Source organism: Ovis canadensis, chromosome 15 (genome assembly GCF_042477335.2).
Source record: "Ovis canadensis isolate MfBH-ARS-UI-01 breed Bighorn chromosome 15, ARS-UI_OviCan_v2, whole genome shotgun sequence".
NCBI lineage: Eukaryota > Metazoa > Chordata > Mammalia > Artiodactyla > Bovidae > Ovis > Ovis canadensis.
In genome coordinates, this window is record NC_091259.1 from 51319312 (window position 1) to 51340460 (window position 21149).

General features: G+C 46.4%; 1 protein-coding gene across 2 annotated transcripts in view; it reads left to right on the forward strand.

Moving 5' to 3' along the window:
• The window catches only part of DENND5A (DENN domain containing 5A), a 102561-nt gene extending 86402 nt beyond the window's left edge, over positions 1-16159 (forward strand). The window contains exons 13-23 of one of the 2 annotated variants that reach the window (XM_069554425.1): positions 1587-1671; positions 3230-3314; positions 3788-3916; positions 8773-8894; positions 10035-10180; positions 10737-10855; positions 11223-11404; positions 12011-12093; positions 12555-12678; positions 13295-13463; positions 15135-16159. In XM_069554425.1, the coding sequence (XP_069410526.1) occupies positions 1587-1671; positions 3230-3314; positions 3788-3916; positions 8773-8894; positions 10035-10180; positions 10737-10855; positions 11223-11404; positions 12011-12093; positions 12555-12678; positions 13295-13463; positions 15135-15318 (1428 nt within the window). In that variant the 3' untranslated portion in view covers positions 15319-16159. The remainder of the gene's footprint in view (positions 1-1586; positions 1672-3229; positions 3315-3787; positions 3917-8772; positions 8895-10034; positions 10181-10736; positions 10856-11222; positions 11405-12010; positions 12094-12554; positions 12679-13294; positions 13464-15134) is intronic. The other variant, XM_069554426.1, reaches the window with a different exon arrangement.
• Positions 16160-21149: the final 4990 nt, after the last annotated feature.

Genomic DNA, 21149 nt, shown 5'->3' on the forward strand with positions numbered 1-21149 from the left:
TGGACATGGAACAACAGACTGGTTCCAAATAGGGAAAAGAATACGTCAAGGCTGTATATTGTCACCCTGTTTATTTAACTAATATGCAGAAGTACATCATGAGAAATGCTGGGCTGAATGAAGCACAAGCTGGAATCAAGATTGCCAGGAGAAATATCAATAACCTCAGATATGCAGATGATACCACTCTTACAGCAGAAAGTAAAGAAGAACTAAAGAGCCTCTTGATGGAAGAGAAAGAGGAGAGTGAAAAAGTTGGCTTAAAGCTCAACATTCAGAAAACTAAGATCATAGCATCTGGTCCCATCACTTCATTGCAAATAGATGGAGAAACAGTGGAAACAGTGGCAGACGTTATTTTTTGGGGCTCGAGAATCACTGCAGATGGTGACTGCAGCCATGAAATTAAAAGACACTTACTCCTTGGAAGGAAAGTTATGACCAAACTAGACAGCATGCTAAAAAGCAGAGACACTACTTTGCTAACAAAGGTCCGTCTAGTCAAAGCTTTGGTTTTTCCAGTAGTCATGTATGGATGTGAGAGCTGGACTATAAAGAAAGCTGAGTGCCGAAGAATTGATACTTTTGAACTGTGATGTTGGAGAAGACTCTTGAGAGACCCTCGGACAGCAGGAAGATCAAATCTGTCAATCCTAAAAGAAATCAACCTTGAATATTCATTGGAAGGACTAATGCTGAAGCTGAGGCACCAATACTTTGGCCACCTGATGCAAAGAGCTGACTCATTGGAAAAGACCCTGATGCTGGGAAAGATTGAGGGCAGGAGGAGAGAGGGACAACAGAGGATGAGATGGTTGGATGGCATCACTGACTTGATGGACATTAGTTTGAATAAACTCTGGGAGTTGTTGATAGACAGGCCTGGTGTGCTGCAGTTCATGGGGTCGCAAAGAGTCGGACATGACTGAGTGGCTGAACTGAACTGAAAATGACAAACTACTACATGTCTCCAACAGTTTAAGCTGCAGCTTTTACATTTTCAAGTGCCAAGGTTCTGCTGTGTTGACAGTAGTATATCTTAGATATGTAGTTAAGTACCAGCTGCCTCTTCTGCAGGCTTCTTCAAAATATCTTCCACAGTAAATCCTCATCCTTGTGATGATGTACTCTCCCTAGGCTGCAGAGGGCAGGAATGCTTTTAACTATTTTAGGAAATTTGGGAGCTGTTATAGAACCTTGTAGGCTGGGTATCTGTTCCTCTGCAAAAGCCATCATGCACTACCCAAGCTGACTTTCAACCAATAGACCATTTAGAGATTGATAGGTTATTTGCTTTTTTCTTTCTTATCCACTGGTCCATTCTCAAGCTCTTTTTTTGACCATGTCCTTCCTATTCCCAGTGGGGGACCATTTCTTTTTTCTGTTCCCTTCCATTCTTTGTATTTCTCCTTAATTTTAGGTAGGGGATATATGCATCTGGGCATATATTGAGATAAAAAATAGGACAGATACTTTTTAGCAAAAGCCCACATCTGTATGTTCAAATTATCTCTGACTTTGCTCACTAGATGACTTACCCTTAGAAATCTAAACTGATAGATGTTTCTCCCTTGCATTGGTTCCAGGGGAAATCAGCCTTGTGGTCCCACCTGTTACATTATCAGGAAAACCGGCAGAGAAAACTCACATCAGGAAGCCTCAGTACCTCAGGTAAGATGGTCTTAGCACCATTGGGCAAGCTCCCTCCACTCACTTTCCCATTCCCCACTGAAGTGATCCTCTTTAGCAGACTGTTCCATGTCAATGAAGCCTTCACTCTGTAGTGTTTAAGCCACAGGGCTCTCTGGACCACAGAGCATGCCAAGGCCGTGGGGTTTGCTTTTATTATGTGTTTCTATACACTTTTAATGAGTGAGATAGAAGATTTATATCAGCAAGAGGCCATCCTTAGAATAAATTTGGATTTTAAATGAATTTGGATTGACACTGATGTCCTGTGTTTGGAGCAAGTGTTTTCAGACTCTTTTATTTCTCTGAGATGAGCGTTGAGATGATTTCCCATCAATTAAGAGAGCCTGTTTGTCAGTGTCCTGCCTTGGAACTTCTCAAAGTCCAGGCCTGGTGTGCATGATCCCTTGAAGTTGCTTTCTGTTTCTATTTTTAAAAATATCAAAGTTGGCAAGGACCCCAGAAATCGTCTAGTCCAGATCTCTTATTTTACAAGAGGCAGAAACTGGGATCCAGAGAGGAACTGAATTTACTTAGGATCATACAGTGAATTGATAGAAGAGGCCAGATCAGGAGTCAGGCCTCTCGTCTCCTGGTCTGCTGTTCTTTATAACCTCGTGCAGTGTCTTTTCCAGGACTGTCTCCCTTCTTCCTTTTCTTCTTGGCAGCATCTCCTCTTCATACCATCCCTCATTCTCCTCTCTCTGCCAAGGAGTTTGTTTACTTTTCTTAAATGTTCTTGTCCTAATGGTAAAAATCAGTTTAAGTGAAGGTGAAAAGGTAGTCATCAACTCAGTGTTTATTGTCTTTGCCCTTGAAATAGTTGATCTCAACAAGCAGTCACTGCACGTGGGGAAAATATCAATAGTTTGCAAAAAATCAGATTCAAAAGCTCCCTGAGTAACCTCATAAGGAGTTTTTGAGTCCACTTTCTGGGTATGACAACAAAATCTTCTTAGGAAAGCCATGGAAGTTATTGCCAAGGGATAAAGTGTAGCCATAAAGTCTCAGCAGCTGAATGATGAGGATACTAATTTTAAACATTGGGCCAGACATGGGGATATACAGGAATTGTGTCTTGAAGTCCTGAGCATTCCTTACACATCCCCTTGGTCTTTTTGTAGTCCATTTTGAGGCAGGAGTAGGACATGAGTATAGCTCTGAGCGGAACCACTGCTTCCAAGGATTATGATGAGAACATGTTGGATTAGGAGCCAGAGGATCTGTGTTCCTTCCAGTCCCAACTTTGCTGCTTGCTGACTGGTGGCAAAGCAGCTCACCTCTCTGAATTTTAGTTTTCTCCTCTGTGATACTGTCCATAGCTATCTTATAAGTTGTTAGAGAATTAAGTGATACAGCATGCATAAAAGTATAAAATCTGGTACCTGATAGGTACTTAATGTTCATGAAATGATTGATTAAAGTGTTTTCAAAGTAACCAGCGTTTTTTCTGTAGAAATTTGTGATTTGAGATAAAAAGAGTACTTAGCTATTTCGGTAGTCAGATCTCTTTGGATTTAAGCAACTTTTTTTTTCCTAGGAATATTTCTTGATTCAGAACGGAGGAAGTCTGATGCCAGCTCCGTCATGTCTCCCCTGAGAATCTCCCTCATTCAGGATATGAGGTCAGTCTGGGCTCATTTGTGGTTAGCCACTCAAATTCTGTTTTCAGTTGCTGCTTAGGAGTCCACTTTAAATAGCAGAGTCTCAGTGACCTGGGCTTCTACAGCCTCTCATTTAACCAGGAAGCCTCCTCATTGGTCCTGTGTTTCATGATGCATTTGTAGAGCTGTACAAGCAGTTGTGTTTCCATAGATTTTTAGAGAATTATATCAGGGTGTTTCAAGGCATAAGAGCTCTGGGGTTAGCCTTGCTTTTTGAAAGCTGTAGTGTCTTCCTCACCAACTCCCTAAATTATGGTGAGCCTATCCTTCAAAGCTTCATGGAAGCTCAGGATTTTGAGAACAAGAGAGATGGAGTCTCTCAGGACAGGGTGGGACTGCCTCACCAGGCTTCCTTTGGCATTATAGGGGAGGTGTTGGTAGTGAGTTCATTTCCCACCCCACCCTCCACTTCGCTTTCCCCATTTGTCCTTCAGGCACATCCAGAACATTGGAGAAATCAAGACTGATGTGGGAAAAGCCAGAGCGTGGGTGCGTCTGTCCATGGAAAAAAAGTTACTTTCCAGACACCTGAAGCAGCTTCTCTCAGACCATGAGCTCACCAAGTAAGGCCATTCCACTTGGAGTATAACCAGCTCCTGAGAGTGGTGGGAGGGATTGGAAACCCATGGGAAAGGAGAGTATGTGGTGTATCATTAGTGCTGAATTCAGCTAAACTCAAATTGCATGGGAAGGTTTTGCGGCCTTTCTTCTTCTTCTTTATTCCTTTCTGTGTAGAACACTATTGTGTACTACATTGCAAAATATGTTTTCTGTTTTCCTGTTGTTGAATAACAACTCTTTTGGCAGTGCTCAGCACAGCATGCTTGTTTTAGTAGGAACATTCAGACATAAGCAGTCGACTGGGTGCTCTCTGAACTGAATTCTGAAGGCCTGGATTCTTCAGACTAAGCCACAACCACTACAGGAAGCCCTGGTCCTCCCTTTTGGCTGTTGGTTCCTTTTATGGGACCTCCTGTGGTCTATTCTGGCTCCTTCAGCCGCTGGTCAGCCAGTGAGCTCTTGTTGAGTTCTACCTTGGGTCAGTTCCCATAAAGAAGATGGGAGGACTTTTCTTGTTTGGGTGATTTTTGTGAGGCAGCATTTCTTCTTCTCCTTCTTTATCTGTAGAAGATAATTCTATTATTATCTGTTATCTATTCTTCCTATCTTCTCAACCTGCATCTCTCACCTCCCCAAATAGCTTTCTTGCAGAGGTAGTGAGAAGAGTGGAATCCTCATTGAGTACCTCAGAGTTTTGGGGGTCCTCCTCTCTTTGTGGCACTCAAATGACCTGCATACTTCCTGGGCATAGGATGTTTTATTGGTCTCTCTCTTGTCTTCAGGGGGAAAGGATTGGAGAATTAAAAAGAAACTTCTAATATGTCTGCTTACTATTTTTGTTCTCTCCTGAGCCTAGGGCTAGCCCAAAGTAGCTAAGTTCTCACTTTTCCTCGCTCCTAGAACTGCTAACCCTACAGTTCTCTTCTCTTGATACTATGTTTGCGTTCATTCTGTACCCAGGTTACTAGAGCAGGAGGGAGAAGGCGGCTGTCCCCCTTCTCTGATTACCATCTCTCAGTCTTCTCCTATATGTAATACTTTTGATTCTTTCATCATCAGCAAATCTATTGGGGATTTTTCTTTTTGCCATTTCCTTGAGCATCTTTTAATGGTATCCTTTATTATGTGACTTGCTTGTTGATAATAAAGCAGAGAAGCAGACCTTGATGATAAAGCAGAGAAGCAGAAATTTTGTGTAAGTGAATTGATTAAAACTGTAGAATCTGTTTCTATTTAAAGTGAAACTGATTTTTTTTTAAGACTTTATTGTATGTTTAAACCACAACAAGAGGCTAGTTTCAAAAGCTTGATAGGTTAGGGAGCTCATTTTGAGACGTTATGAAATAGCAGTTCTTAAAGTGCTTGAATTTGATTCCCTTTAAGGATGAAAAGGTATAGGAATAAAATTTGAAGATTGGGAGACAACTAAAAGAAAACAAATGAACATTTAAGCCTGGAGTTTGGAAGGGAGTCAGTTGTATACCAATGTCTGGAGGCCAGTTGTGTGTCCTAGAAAAATCTGTGGCTGTGTGGGCACTGGGGTCTGATAGGACAGGAGAGATTCCTGTGGGGTGGTGTGGGCATTGTCTGTTAGGAGATGGCTGCAGGTTGGCAGGAGGACAGGGTACACAGGTAGTTGAAAGGGGGCCCAGTCCAGGAACTTTATGATAGAGTCCAGGGCAGTAGATGGGTCTAGGGCCTGTAAACTTAAAGGTTGAGGCAGGAGCAGACAGGGCCCAGACCTTGGTGAGGAGGCTAATTTTTTTTTTTTTTTTTAAACTGTGGCCCTGTTAGAGGACGACAGCTCAGAATTCATTTACTGTACAGTAACTTTCACATGATATTCTGACCCCTGGGCTACTTCAGTGACTAGAAAATGAGGAGAGTTTTGCTGCCACAGACTGCATTTTGGGTGGGGTATAGGGAGAGAGAAAGAGATACTTCATCAAAACCTACCTACTCCTCCATCCTACTCCTCTCATCTTTCTTGTCAGTTTGCTTACAGCTCCAGCCACTTTAGACCCCTCATACTTCTCAGGATGTGTTAAGCTCTTTCAGGGCCTAGTCACAGGTTTTCTTTGCTGGAGTCTGCCCAGATACCCCAGCGACCTGGTCCATTCCTCCCCAGGCACCCATAGCATTTGTTACAGTACTTGTTCATTCCTTTTTTTTTAAAAAACCACAGGTGGGGTGTGTTATCATTATCGTTATTTGTTTGCCACTTATTAAAATTTGCTTTCTCTGCAGCAAAAGAGACAGAGATGTATAGAACAGACTTATGGACTCTATGGGAGAGGGTGAGAGTGGGATGATTTGGGAGAATGGCATTGAAACATTGAAATGGTATAATATCATATGTGAAATGAATCGCCAGTCCAGGTTCGATGCATGATACAGGATGCTCGGGGCTGGTGCACTGGGATGACCCAGAGGGATGGTATGCGGAAGGAGGTGGGAGGGGGTTCAGGATGGGGAACACATGTACACCTGTGGCAGATTCATGTTGATATATGGCAAAACCAATACAATATTGTAAAGTAATTAGCCTCCAATTAATATAAATAAATTTATATTAAAGTATAAATTAAAAAATAAAAGAGAAACTGATGTTGGGAAAGATGGAAGGTAAAAGGAGAAGGGGTGAGAGAGTCAATTCTTAGGTGGGTTGATAAGTCCAGGGTACTGGAGGAGGAGAAAGGGGTCTGTGGCTCTCAAAGCAGAGATGGGGTCTGAAATTCTCAGGGAGAAGGAAAGGACAAATGTCTTTTTCCTTTTATTTTTCTCTACATTCATTAGTCGTAGTTACATAAAACAGTTTTTCCTTTAAGCCAGGAACTGATGATTACACAACAAACAATTCAGTTTAAACTCTTCCTGGTAGCTTGGACAGTAAAGCGTCTGCCTACAGTGCAGGAGACCCAGGTTTGATCCCTGGGTCGGGAAGATCCCCTGGAGAAGGAAATGGCGACCCACTCCAGTATTCATGCCTGGAAAATCCCATGGACCGAGGAGCCTGGTGGGTTACAGTTCATGGGATCGCAAGAGTCGGACACGACTGAGCGACTTCTCTTCTAAGGTTTATATAACAACAGTGTATCCTGATTGAGGACAGTTTCTCCTTCCTGAAACCTGGCTGATCCTGTTATCTTAAAATATAAATTATGGGAGTAGGTCTAGCAAGATCTTTACAAACTTGAGACATTCTTTTGATTTATAACTAATTTTTAAAAGTATGTAACTTCCTTGCATAGACTAGCGAGGGGGGCTTTCTCTGCCTCCTTCTGATGTCTATGTCAGAAGCTTTCTCTGTCCCGTTTTATACTTTTATAAAACTCTGCTATACAAAAAATAAAATAAAATAAAATTTGCTTTCTTTGGAGGTGGGAACCATACACCTTTCCCTGTATGCATTTTCCCTACTTAGGTTCCTGGTTTTGAGTCCGTGTGACCCCTTGCTTAGCTTTACCTCCCACATACACATTTCAGGGCCTTAGCTGCTATTCCATCTGTCTCCTTATTTATTGCCACTCCCTGGGGTTCACTTTCATGCCACTTTCACCCTTCAGCTGTGCCGAATTTAAATTTCTTGAAGTTGGTCATGTCTTTCCCTTTATCTCTAAGAAAACTATTACTTGTAGGGCAGATTGCAATCTCTTTAGCCTGAATATTTAGGCCTGCCTTCATTTTACGGAGAAGGCAATGGCAACCCACTCCAGTACTATTGCCTGGAAAACCCCATGGACGGAGGAGCCTGGTAGGCTGCAGTCTATGGGGTCATGAAGAGTCAGACACGACTGAGCGACTTCACTTTCACTTTCATTTTACCCTAGCCAGACTTTTCAGTCTCTCGCTAACTGTTTACTTCCCCGAGCCCTCAACTCTGGCTAAACTGGCTTTTATACCCTGTCCTCCTTCTGCAACCCCTGTCTGAATACGTACTGTCCTTCAGGCCCCTTCTCTTCTAGGACCATCAAAGCTTACGGCTCTTTCAGTTTCCAGAGAGAACCTTTTAGAGCCTTTTATTTGGCAACTTGTTATGTTATGTATTGTGGCCGTGAGCAGGTTTATTCATATAGACCGTATTTGAGGATAGGCTTCCCTCTCTGGCTCCTGGGTTGGTGAATTATCTGTGTGAAGAACTGTATAAACTGTCTAGGTAGAACCTCACAGGTCTGCTGAATCCCACACTTCTCTGGCATGGTGATGGCAGTCTGGGCAGGCAAGACAGGGACCTTGCTTTGTTCTCTGTGTGTTTCTCTGTGCTGTGGTCCTTTGCATTGGGCTTTTTGTGTCCCTGATACTTGGGGAAGATAGGCCCTCTGTGCCTGCATTGTCCAGCAGAGGAGTGAGCAGTTGGATGGATGGGGATGGGAGGAAGTTTGAAAAGAGGGTAAGAACATTCTCTGTACAGCTTTTCCTTACCTGTGACCTGGAACATTCCATTCCTTGCCTCTGACATGTTCAGAGCAGTGTTCTGACCTCTGGGTTTCAGGTCTGCCGAGGGTCTGAGACTAGCTCTGGTAGGAATGCTAACCACTACCTCTTGCCATTGCTACTTGCATGCCACACACTGGGATGATGCCCTGTAGAAGCCTTCAGGTTAGCAAAAGAGGTCCCACAATCTCTGACACTTTACAGTAACGTCAGCTCTTGGACACGAGTAGAGCTTGGCTTTTGTTGTTCCTCTATAGGTTAAGCTACTTTCGTGTTACCCCTCAGATGGAGTTGCTGGCTTTGTTCCTTTTTGAGGCTTGCCCTCATGTTCTTTCCTTAGCCATCTCCCTCAGGAACTGAATACTTCTAGCCTCTTTCCCCTACTTTTGGCTGAGAGACTGATGTGTTACCTCCTCTCCGACAGAAAACTCTACAAGCGCTACGCCTTCCTGCGCTGTGACGACGAGAAGGAGCAGTTCCTCTATCACCTCCTCTCTTTCAATGCCGTCGATTACTTCTGCTTCACCAATGTCTTCACTACTATCCGTGAGTGGCCCTGTGCTCCCCCAGCCTTCCCATTGCCAGTCTTCATGAACCTGTCAGAGGCTAACTTACTGTCCCCTTTTTAAATAAAGGAGATGATCACTTGTCCTTTCTTCTGTGGGGAGAGAGGTCTTTACTAGCCCTCCTTGGAGGTTGTTTTTTCTCTGAAGTTTCTTCTTCTTGTTTTGAAATAGGATGCTCATACTTTGGGCCATTGTGTTATCACGGTGGTTGGGCACAGCTCTGGGGCTTAAGATGGAGTGGGTTGGGGATGGTGAAGTTCACTGCCTGCTCTGCACACCTGTAAAGAAATCTCCCTTTTGTTTTGGGTTGAGAAAGTCATTCAATATCAGAGAAAGTTTCAGACTGGTCCTCAGGGAAAAGTAGCTCCTGAAGTAGCAGGAAGAACTCCAGATAGCTGTGGAAGGTTTGGGTCTGGACCCTGTTCTGCCCTAACTCACTATGGATCTGTGAGCAGTGTCTGCCCCTGCAATGGGCCTTCATCTCCCTATTTGCAGAGTGAGGAAAAGGGTTTGAAATGGTCTCAGAAAGGCCCAGGATGCTCTGTTAGGTAAACAGTTGCTGCAGTCCATAAGGTTGCAAAGAACTGGACATGACTGAGGAGCTAAACTGAAGTGAGTCTGAATTTGCCCATGGCTAGTTGTTTGGCTAGTGACTCAGCATTGTGGACTCTTGTTTTCATATGACACTCATTCTCCTCCCCAGAGTGGAAGCAGCGCTGGACTGGAATTGTAGGAGGTCTGAGGGAAACTGTTTCCCTCTCGGGGGCTTAGGAAAGGATTGTGATGCCTGCCTGGCTTCCTTGGAGATTGTTACTAGAGTCCTTGAGATGACAGATAGAAAAGTGCTCTGAAAAGCCATTCAGTAGTGTTGAGTTGGCGGTCATGTTTAAGGGACAGTTTTTCTTAGCTCTGAGCTCACAGATGGGCGTGGGTGTGGACATTTGGGTGATAACCCTGGGAGGAGTGAGACTGAGAAGATTGGCTAATGCTCTAAACTGGCCTCAGGCCCTGCTGCTCCAGGCTCTGCACCAGGCCAGCACACCTGGGGCAGGCCAGGGCCTTCTCAGGTAAGGGAGGGATTCCTGATCTCCTCCAATGCCTTATGCCTTCCCCTAAACAGTGATTCCTTACCACATCCTGATCGTACCGAGCAAGAAGCTGGGGGGCTCTATGTTCACCGCCAACCCATGGATCTGCATCTCAGGAGAACTGGGTGAGACACAGATCCTGCAGATTCCCAGGAACCTGTTAGAGATGACCTTCGAGGTATGTGTTACCCAGGGACCACATCCCCAGGCTCTGGGCGTCTGAGTTTCAGCTGCTACTTTGGCACCTTCCTCTGGAGTTCTATAGAGGCCTTGCTCTATACAGTATTATGTTTCAGCACAGCTGACCTGTCCCAGGATGACCAGAGGCCAGAGCCAAGGGTTGACCTGAGGAGAGGGAGCCTGTCCTGTGTAAATGGTCTCTGGCTGGAAGGTACCCATCGGGACTTGCATACCTCCCTGTCCATGGCGTGTTGAGGAATTCTCAAGAGTTCTTTCAGCTGCTGAACCCAAGGATTCACAGAAACCTCAGACTGCTCTGCCATTTCCAGAGCTTTCTGTTCCCAGGCCCTAGGTCTTCCTCTAGGTTGCAGTATCTTTCTTTCACAGCATCGTTCCTCATGAGATAGTGCTGTACTGCCAGCTTTGGTGGCAGGTGGAGCTATGAGCTCTGCAGCTTGCAGGCAGCTAGTAAGATCTCTGCCTCTGAGCAGTGTGGCACTTTTCTCCTATTTTCTGGACCTTCCTATCATCTCTGTTTCCCTGTTCTCTTACAGTGCCAGAACTTGGGGAAACTCACTACTGTGCAGATAGGCCATGATAACTCTGGACTCTATGCCAAATGGTTGGTGGAGTATGTGATGGTTAGGAATGAGATCACCGGACATACCTACAAGTAAGTGTTCTTCAGCTCTGCCCTGAGACAGTGGGGCCTGGTGTACTACCAGGGGCTGTGTTTGATGCTTGGGTATGTGGGCTTCTCAGGGAGACCTTTTAGGTGTGATAGGCTGAGGCTTCTTGTTGGAAGAGACAAAAAAGGGTTTTCCAAGTGGAAGTGTCTGTTACCACTGTTCAGGCCACCCATCACTCAGGTGGCTTCCCTGATGCTTCACAATGGGATGGGGAGCAGGGCCACGAGGGGTCCCAGGCCAGTTTCAGAGCCTGTCGCCAGGGATCGGCTTTGTTGATGGCCTTTGTGGATCAGCAAAGGGAAAGACAGTGAAGGAGCTGACAGCTCTGACAGGCTATTGCCTGAACCTCAGGTTTCCATGTGGCCGCTGGTTGGGGAAGGGCATGGATGACGGGAGCCTGGAGCGGGTTCTGGTCGGGGAGCTGCTCACATCCCAGCCTGAGGTGGATGAGAGGCCATGCCGGACCCCGCCCCTGCAGCAGTCTCCCAGCGTCATCCGGAGGCTCGTTACCATCTCACCCAACAACAGACCCAGTAAGTGGAAGATGGGGCTGGGCCCTCACACTGCCCAGCCTGGAGAATGGGCAGATTTCTGGGAGCCCTGATGAGGGAGCCCAGATCCGTGCCTGCACAGCTGCTTCAGGAACTACCTCTGCAAAGCAGCATCAGGCGTTGCCACCCTCCTCTCATGAAGCAGTGCAGGGATTTGGCACTCCCGTTAGAGGACTGGGAAGAGAGGGGAGAGCTCCTGGAGCCAGGCCCGATCCTCTGTGGTATTTGTATGTGACCCTATGGAGGAGAGGGGTCTATTTTCTGGCCTTGCCTGTTTTCACTATCAAGTTCCTGGCTTCACTGTCAAGGCTTGGCACTCTTTTGGTTGCCAGAATTCCAGGGCAAATAATAAATTTTCCGAGCATCTGTTAGAGACTAGACTCCAAGGTATTAGATGTTGCTTTTTGTCCTAAGATTTTAGGAAGAGCTAGCTCCACAAAGTTGGGTGAGCCAAGAGCAACTCAACTCTTCCCAGGGTCCAGGCTGCCCCACCTCTCCTGTGGGCCTTCCCTATGTCCTGAGTCTTTTGCTCTGTCAACCAAGCACTATTAACCTCTGAGACTGGATATCTGCTTGATTTTTAATCAGAGCTGAACACTGGGCAGATCCAAGAGTCCATCGGTGAGGCAGTCAATGGCATCGTGAAGCATTTCCATAAGCCTGAGAAAGAGGTGAGCCTCCCTACCCTCCAGTCCAGGGCCTTATATTGAATAAGAGAGAATAACTTTGTTCCAGGCTCAAAGATGTGCCTCAGTTAGTTTGAGATTCAGCATATTCCTTCCTCCGGGGACCTGTGCCTAGGGTTACCCTGTTTTCCTTATATTTTGACAACACAGGAGAGTCCAGTGAGCTGTGTGTATTTCTCTTGTCTTATGAATCTGTCTGCGTCTCCTTAATAGTGGCCACATTGGCTTTGTCTCCTACTGGGGACCCAGAACTATCATCTGTTCACTCAACAGCTTTTCACTGAGACTGGCTCTGAGTTGGGCCCTTCCAGGTGCTGGGAGACTAGACAAGGTCCCTGCCTGAGTGTTGCTGCCGTCCCAGGTTTGGGTGGTGGGCTTGGGGTGTAGTGGTTGCAGGGCATCTTGATCAAGGCTAGCCTGGCACTCTCCCCTGTTTCCTTATATAGCGAGGTAGTCTGACGCTGTTGCTTTGTGGAGAATGCGGCCTTGTCTCGGCCCTGGAACAGGCCTTCCAACATGGATTTAAGTCACCACGGCTCTTCAAAAATGTCTTCATTTGGGATTTTTTGGGTGAGTTGGGCTAGGACTTGAGGGTGGGAAAAGCATGCAGACATGAGGGGATCATCAGTCTAATGTGTGGGTGCTGACCACCAGCGTCTGAGATACAGAAGCCAAATCAAGTGAGTCTCAGGTTAGATCTGTTGTTTGGTGGCCCTGGCTTTTCTTGAAGGTAATGAGACGACACCCCTACCCCAACCCTACCCCACCATTCACCCCTCATCTCCTGTGAACTGGATTGGAAAGACTCTTTCCAGGCATCTGTTATATATAATACGGGCTTAGTCATGAGCCCTCACACTTCCTGCTTGTAGGTCCAAGAGGCCAGTTGATAGCACCGGAGTCCAAGCCCTTTGTTAGACCCCACCTGGAGAAATAGATGCAAGAAGCTTCTTCCTCAGGAGTTTTGTTGAGAAAGGACCATCTTTATATCAAGGGTCACATTAAGGAATTTAGAACACAGAGCTAGGGAACAGAAGAATCATTTTGAACTGTGACCAGGGACATCAGAACACCCTTGTTCTCACTGAGTTACCTGCATTGACCTGGAGGGCCCTGAGGTAGGACAGTCAGGGATAGGTTCGTTTTGAAAGTCTCTGTCACTGGCAAGCTTTTCTCCTCTTCACAGAAAAAGCACAAACCTATTATGAGACTTTGGAGCAGAACGAACTTGTCCCTGAGGAGAACTGGCATACGAGGGCCCGGAACTTCTGCCGATTTGTCACAGCAATCAACAATAATCCCCGGAACATTGGCAAGGATGGCAAGTTTCAGATGCTGGTGTGCTTGGGAGCCAGGTACTGCAGCCCCGTGGCCCGGCGTGCAGGCAGCCAGCCTTGCAGGTGGTGCTGGAGGTGCTGGGGGTGCTGGGGGTGGGGAGTATCGTGTGACCACATGCCCTTGGGTGGGTAAGGCCTTGTGAGCTTGGTGGACGCCCTTAATTTCCTTCATGTACCATGTGTGTGGGGGGGTGTGGGGATGAGAACGTGTGTCTAGTTGGGGAGGAAGGGCCGCATTTTGATGGGAAGGAATAAAACTGCCCCCCTGGTAAAATCTGAAGCAGAGTATATGTATCTAGTCACTCCTTCAACAAACATTTGAATGTGCTAGGTCTCATGGAAGGTGTGGGAATAAAGCTGAATAAAAACATGGTTCCTACCATTTAGAAGTTCACTTGTCCTAATTAAGTACAGTACAAAGCAGAAGCTTGGGAGAGTTTGATAAAGTACTCATTGATAAGGTTTGCTGAAAACGCAGAGGAGAAAGACCAGAGGAGGCTTTGAGGAAGAGGTGGCATTTGAGGTGAGCCTTAACAAAGGGATAGACGTCAGGAGGGGGCTTGAAGCAGACGAAACTAGCAGAGAGGCCCTAAACGAAGCAGAGGATGTGGGGTTAGGAATTAGCAGGCAGAAGGTGGGATGGGCGGTAGTAGGATGGGGGCCTTGAGGAGCTGGGACAGAGTTGATTAATCAGCGGACTGAAATGATAGTCATTTGATATCAGGAATGGCACACATCAGAGTGGACAAGATTGTTAGGGGTTATTCCAGGGGTCAGGTGAGAGCACAAAGACCAGATAAACAGGGCGGTTTATTTAGGCCGTGGAAGGGAGGAGTTGGCATAGTGGTTAAAGACAGACTCTGGAACCAGAGTCGCCAGGTTCGCATCGCAGATCAGCTGCTTTCTGGCGGTGTGCTCTTGAATAAATGCTTGTCTCCATCAACCAGTAGATGTTTCTCCATCTCTACTGTGGGGATAATAATAGCACTGATAGCAGCTCCCTCGCATCATAGGGTTGTCGTGAAGGTTGTCTCTTATAAAGGGGCCTGGCACCTGCTAAGTGCTATTTGTGTGTCAGTTTGTTGTGTAATTTTTGGTGGTGGTGGCTGTGGAGAGGAGTGAGGTTCTAGGAGATGGAGGATGTGATGCAGAGGAGATGTAGTGTCTGGTTGACGGTGTGTCTGGAGGGAAGAGGGGGCAGCAGGGGAGGAGGAGCAGGCCTTGTGCGGGGGTCTGTTTGGATCAGCATTCCTGGGACTGGGTAGCCCCCAAGCAGATTCTGACTGTGCTCATGCTCAGTCGTGTCTGACTCTTTGTGACCCTATGGACTAGCTGGTCAGGCTCCTCTGTCCATGGAATTTCCCAGGCAAGAATGCTAGAATGGGTAGCCATTCCCTTCTCCAGGGATCTTCTGACCTTGGAATTGAACCCAAGTCTCCTGCATTGGCAGGCGGGTTCTTTACTACTGAACCACTTGGGAAGCCAGGTACCTCCCAGTAGGAGCCTTTTAAAGCCTTATAAGGCATCTTTACCAGGTGCTCTTAGGGGAGGGGGAAGGGGACTGTGGGGAGAGACCTGCCTCTCCTGCTTCACACTTGGTTCAGGAGGTGATGGGGCAGGTTCCCCCTTGGGCTTTCAATAACTTTCTCCTGTCCTTCTGACCCATCGGAACGGATCCTTCCCTGCCAGAGACCACCTCCTGCACCACTGGATCGCCCTGCTGGCCGACTGCCCCATCACTGCACACATGTATGAGGATGTGGCGCTGATCAAAGACCACACACTTGTCAATTCCTTGATCCGCGTGCTGCAGACGCTGCAGGAGTTCAACATCACACTGGAGACGTCTCTGGTCAAGGGCATCGATATCTGACCTCCCAGCACCAGCCAGCAGCGGGACCCAGAGACTCGCCTGCAACTTCGCCCCTTCTTCCCAGAGGGACCTAAGCGAGTTGTGCAGGAGATGAGACGAGATGTACACTCACTGTAAAAAGAAAAGTAGAGGATTTTTGGAATAAATAATCTATTTTAGAGTTTATTTGCTGATTTGCTTTTTACACACTTTCATGTGAAAGAGTGATAGGGAGAGGGAGGTGAGGTTTGGTGCCGCTTATTTTGAAGCTGGCGCCCTCCCTCGCCGTGGCCACGCTGGAGCCTGCGGCCTCCCTGGACTGAGCCTGCGGCGCCGCGGGGCAGTTCTGCCTCCTCGCCCTGCCGCGTTAATGAGGCCATTCCACATCGTTTTTAAACTAATGTTTTCTATATTAACATTATTATAGATATTTGGCTTTCACGGGCCACACAGGTGTGCTGAGCAGGAATCCCCACACTCCAATCAAAGGGATTTTTAGTAGTGCCTCTGTAAGCACTGATGAGTCAGCCCTACGTCTTTTCTGTTTTGTCAGTATTATTTGGGAAGGTGACATGCTGGGATATATCATCGTGCGGAGAATCACGTTTCCTCTTGGCACACAGTTGCACAGAAGTAAATATAAGCATGTTTTAACAGGTTTTCCTTTTTTTTTTTTAATGTATTATTTATTTAACCCTCCATTGTATGTTTTAAGTCTTTTTCTTTTATTTTTTCTATTTTTTTTAAGGAAAGAAAAAGCTGTCCCAGTCTAACTGGCTGTTATTACTGTTAAATTTATGTTGTTTTGCAACTTACAAACCAGCTGCAGTATGGCCCACTTAATAAAACACCTGAAACAAAACTGTGTGGGCCCCTGACTTTGGCATGGGGGCTGTGTGGAGTGGTGGTGGAGAGCACAGCTTGATCTGAGAGGAAGGGGCTGTACCACTGCCTGCCTCAGCAGGCCTGCCCAGAGGGATGAGGGGCTTTGGGTCCTGGATCCTATCCACTGTGGTGCCAGGAGCTTCCATGGCTGTTTGAGAGGAATGCAGATAAGGGTTATTTTCCCACCTTCCAGAGGAGGAGCCTGAGGCGGGGGAAAAAAGACCTAAGTTGCAAAGATGGTCAACTGACTGAGACAGGATGGACCATTTCTTAAGGGTAAGAAAGACCAGATACGGGAACACTGGACACATGAGATCTGTCTGCCCTCAGGAAAGAAAGCTTTTTCCCAGTGTGACAGGTGATAGAGCTTTGTCAGGTTCCCAGAAACCAGCTTGTGTGTGGTGTGCTCAGTTATGTCTGACTCTTTGCAACCCCATGGAGTGTAGCCCACCAGGCTCCTTTGTCCAAAGGATTCTCCAGGGAAGAATACTGGAGTGGGTTGCCATTTCCTCCTTCAAGGGGTCTTCCTGACCCAGGGATCGAACCTGTGTCTCCTTTGTCTCCTGCATTGGCAAGCGGGTTATTTACCTCCTGAGCCTTCGGGGAGGCCCCGTAAGTCAGCTTGATTTGTTTTTATTTTTCAACCAAGCTGCTTTGGTAGGAAGCTCCAGAGGTGTAGCACAGTCAATCACGTACAGCCCCTCAAGCCAATCAGTGTCCTCTTGTATGCTTCCCTGACTTGGCATGTTCTGTTCCCTCTGCCTGGTATGCCTACCCTCACGTCTGCTTGTGTTCTTTATTCAGGGTTTACTTTAGGAATCACCTACTGACTCCTCCCTGGGCAATGTTAATCTCTTTCATTGTGCTCCTGCAGTTTCTTAGATGCTAGGACTTCCTTTCTGGGTTGGCATTGTCTGCTTTCACGTTGGGCCCACTTCTTAGACTGAGCTGCTAGAGGGTGGAGAGGGTCTATGGTTCATCTCCCTCCCTGGTGACAGGCATTCTTCAGTTCAGTTCAGTTCAGTCACTCAGTTGTGTCGACTCTTTGTGACCCCATGAATCGCAGCACGCCAGGCCTCCCTGTCCATCACCAACTCCCAGAGTTCACTCAGACTCATGTCCATCGAGTCAGTGATGCCATCCAATCATCTCATCCTCTGTCGTCCCCTTCTCCTCCTGCCCCCAATCCCTCCCAGCATCAGAGTCTTTTCCAATGAGTCAGCTCTTCCCACAAGGTGGCCAAAGTACTGGAGTTTCAGCTTTAGCATCATTCCTTCCAAAGAATACCCAGGACTGATCTCCTTTAGAATGGACTGGTTGGATCTCCTTGCAGTCCAAGGGACTCTCGAGTCTTCTCCAATACCACAGTTCAAAAGCATCAATTCTTCGTCGCTCAGCTTTCTTCACAGTCCAGCTCTCACATCCATACATGACCACAGGGAAAACCATAGCCTTGACTAGACAGACCTTTGTTGACAAAGTAATGTCTCTGCTTTTGAATATGCTATCTAGGTTGGTCTAACTTTCCTTCCAAGGAGTAAGCGTCTTTTAATTTCATGGCTGCAGTCACCATCTGCAGTGATTTTGGAGCCCCCCAAAATAAAGTCTGACACTGTTTCCACTATTTCCCCATCTATTTCCCATGAAGTGATGGGACCAGATGCCATCATCTTCGTTTTCTGAATGTTGAGCCAACTTTTTCAGTCTCCTCTTTGACTTTCATTAAGAAACTTTTTAGTTCCTCTTCACTTTCTGCATATCTGAGGTTATTGATATTTCTCCCAGCAATCTTGATTCCAGCTTGTGCTTCTTCCATCCCAGCGTTTCTCATGATGTACTCTGCATAGAAGTTCAATAAGCAGGGTGACAATATACAGCCATGACATACTCCTTTTCCTATTTGGAACCAGTCTGTTCCATGTCCAGTTCTAACTGTTGCTTCCTGGCCTGCATACAGATTTCTCAAGAGGCAGGTCAGGTGGTCTGGTATTCCCATCTCTTTCAGAATTTTCCAGTTTATTGTGATCCACACAGTCAAAGGCTTTGGCATAGTCAATAAAGGAGAAATAAATGTTTTTCTGGAACTCTCTTGCTTTTTCGATGATCCAACAGATGTTGGTAATTTGATCTCTGGTTCCTCTGCCCTTTCTAAAACCAGCTTGAACATCTGGAAGTTCACGGTTCACATATTGCTGAAGCTTGGCTTGGAGAATTTCGAGCGTTACTTTACTAGCGTGTGATGTGAGTGCAATTGTGCAGTAGTTTGAGCATTCTTTGGCATTGCCTTTCTTTGGGTTTGGAATGAAAACTGACCTTTTCCAGTCCTGTGGCCACTGCTGAGTTTTCCAAATTTGCTGGCATATTGAGTGCAGCACTTTCACATCATCATCTTTCTGGATTTGAAATAGCTCAACTGGAATTCCAGCACCTCCACTAGCTTTGTTCGTAGTGATGCTTTCTAAGGCCCACCTGACTTCACATTCCAGGATGTCTGGCTCTAGGTGAGTGATCACACCATCGTGATTATCTTGGTCATGAAGATCTTTTTTTGTACAGTTCTGTGTATTCTTGCCACCTCTTCTTAATATCTTCTGCCTCTGTTAGGTCCATACGATTTCTGTCCTTTATCGAGCCCATCTTTGCATGAAATGTTCCCTTGGCATGTCTGATTTTCTTGAAGAGATCTCTAGTCTTTCCCATTCTGTTGTTTTCCTCTATTTTCTTGCATTGATCGCTGAGGAAGGCTTTCTTATCTCTTCTTGCTATTCATTGGAACTCTGCATTCAGATACTTATATCTTTCCTTTTCTCCTTTGCTTTTCATTTCTCTTCTTTTCACAGCTATTTGTAAGGCCTCCCCAGACGGCCATTTTGCTTTTTTGCATTTCTTTTCCATGGGGATGGTCTTGATCCCTGTCTCCTGTACAATGTCACAAACCTCATTCCATAGTTCATCAGGCACTCTGTCTATCAGATCTAGTCCCTTAAATCTATTTCTCACTTCCACTGTATAGTCATAAGGGATTTTATTTAGGTCATACCTGAATGGTCTAGTGGTTTTCCCCACTTTCTTCAATTTAAGTCTCAATTTGGCAATAAGCAGTTCATGATCTGAGCCACAGCTCCCAGTCTTGTTTTTGCTGACTGTATAGAGCTTCTCCATCTTTGGCTGTAAAGAATATAATCAATCTGATTTCGGTGTTGACCATCTGGTGATGTCCATGTGTAGTCTTCTCTTGTGTTGTTTGAAGAGAGTGTTTGCTATGACCAGTGCGTTCTCTTGGCAAAACTCTATTAGCCTTTGCCCTGCTTCATTCCGTATTCCAAGGCCAAATTTGCCTGTTACTCCAGGTGTTTCTTGACTTCCTACTTTTGCATTCCAGTCCCCTATAATGAAAAGGACATCTTTTTTGGGTGTTAGTTCTAAAAGGTCTTGTAGGTCTTCATAGAACCGTTCAACTTCAGCTTCTTCAGTGTTACTGGTTGGGGCATAGACTTGGATTACTGTGATATTGAATGGTTTGCCTTGGAAATGAACAGAGATGATTCTGTCGTTTTTGAGATTGTATCCAAGTACTGCATTTTGGACTCTTGTTGACCATCATGGCTACTCCATTTCTTCTGAGGGATTCCTGCCCACAGTAGTAGATATAATGGTCATCTGAGTTAAATTCACCCATTCCAGTCCATTTTAGTTCACTGATTCCTAGAATGTCAATGTTCACTCTTGCCATCTCCTGTTTAACCACTTCCAATTTGCCTTGATTCATGGACCTAACATTCCAGGTTCCTATGCAATATTGCTCTTTATAGCATTGGACCTTGCTTCTATCACCGGTCACATCCACAACTGGGTATTGTTTTTGCTTTGGCTCCATCCCTTCATTCTTTCTGGCGTTATTTCTACACTGATCTCTAGTAGCATATTTAGTACCTACCGACCTGGGGAGTTCCTCTTTCAGTATCCTATCATTTTGCCTTTTCCTACTGTTCATGGGGTTCTCAAGGCAACAATACTGAAGTGGTTTGCCATTCCCTTCTCAAGTGGACCACATTCTGTGAGACCTCTCCACCATGACCCGCCCATCTTGGGTAACCCCACAGGGCATGGTTTAGTTTCATTGAGTTAGATCAGGCTGTGCTCTGTGTGATTTGATTGACTAGTTGTCTGTGAGTATGGTTTCAGTGTGTCTGCCCTCTGATGCCGTCTTGCAACACCTACTGTCTTACTTAGGTTTCTCTTACCTTGGACGTGGGGTATCTCTTCACTGCTGCTCCAGCAAAGAGCAGCCACTGCTCCTTACCGTGGACGAGAGATATCTCCTCACGGCCATCCTGGCCTTGAACATGGAGTAGCTCCTCTCGGCCCTCCTGTGCCGGTGCAGCCGCCGCTCCTTGAACGTGGGGTTGCTCCTCTCGGCTGCCTCCCATGGCCTAGGGTGGGGTTAGCTCCTCCTGGCTGCCACCTCTGACCTTGGACGTGGGGTAGCTCAAGCTCTTGGCCGCTCCTGCACTGTCGCAGCCTGGCACTCTTGGGTTCTTCCTTCTTTAGAGGATCTTCCTGACCCAGGGATCGAACCCGGGTCTCCCGCATTGTAGGCAGACGCTTTACCGTCTGAGCTACCAGGGAAAGTTAGGCATTCTTGAGGTGAGGCTTTCTGAAGAGGTGAGGAAGCAACAGGTTTCAGGGCAGCCGCAGTGCACCGTCCTGCCAGCAGGGGGTGTGAGCGGGTCGCGGGAGTCCAGGTGTTTTTGGAAGCTGAGGTTGGGGAAGTGGGAGGGAAAGTGCCTCAGAGCATATGTGTGTTGTGGGCGCTCGGCCAGAGATGACCTTAAGCCAAATGCTTTGCACACACACCTCTCCCTTTCCCTCACAACTCGCAAGGCAAATTTAGATTATTCTCTGTTTATAAGTGAGGAAATTGAAACTTGGAGAAGTTTAGTCACTTGCCCAAGGCCACACATAAC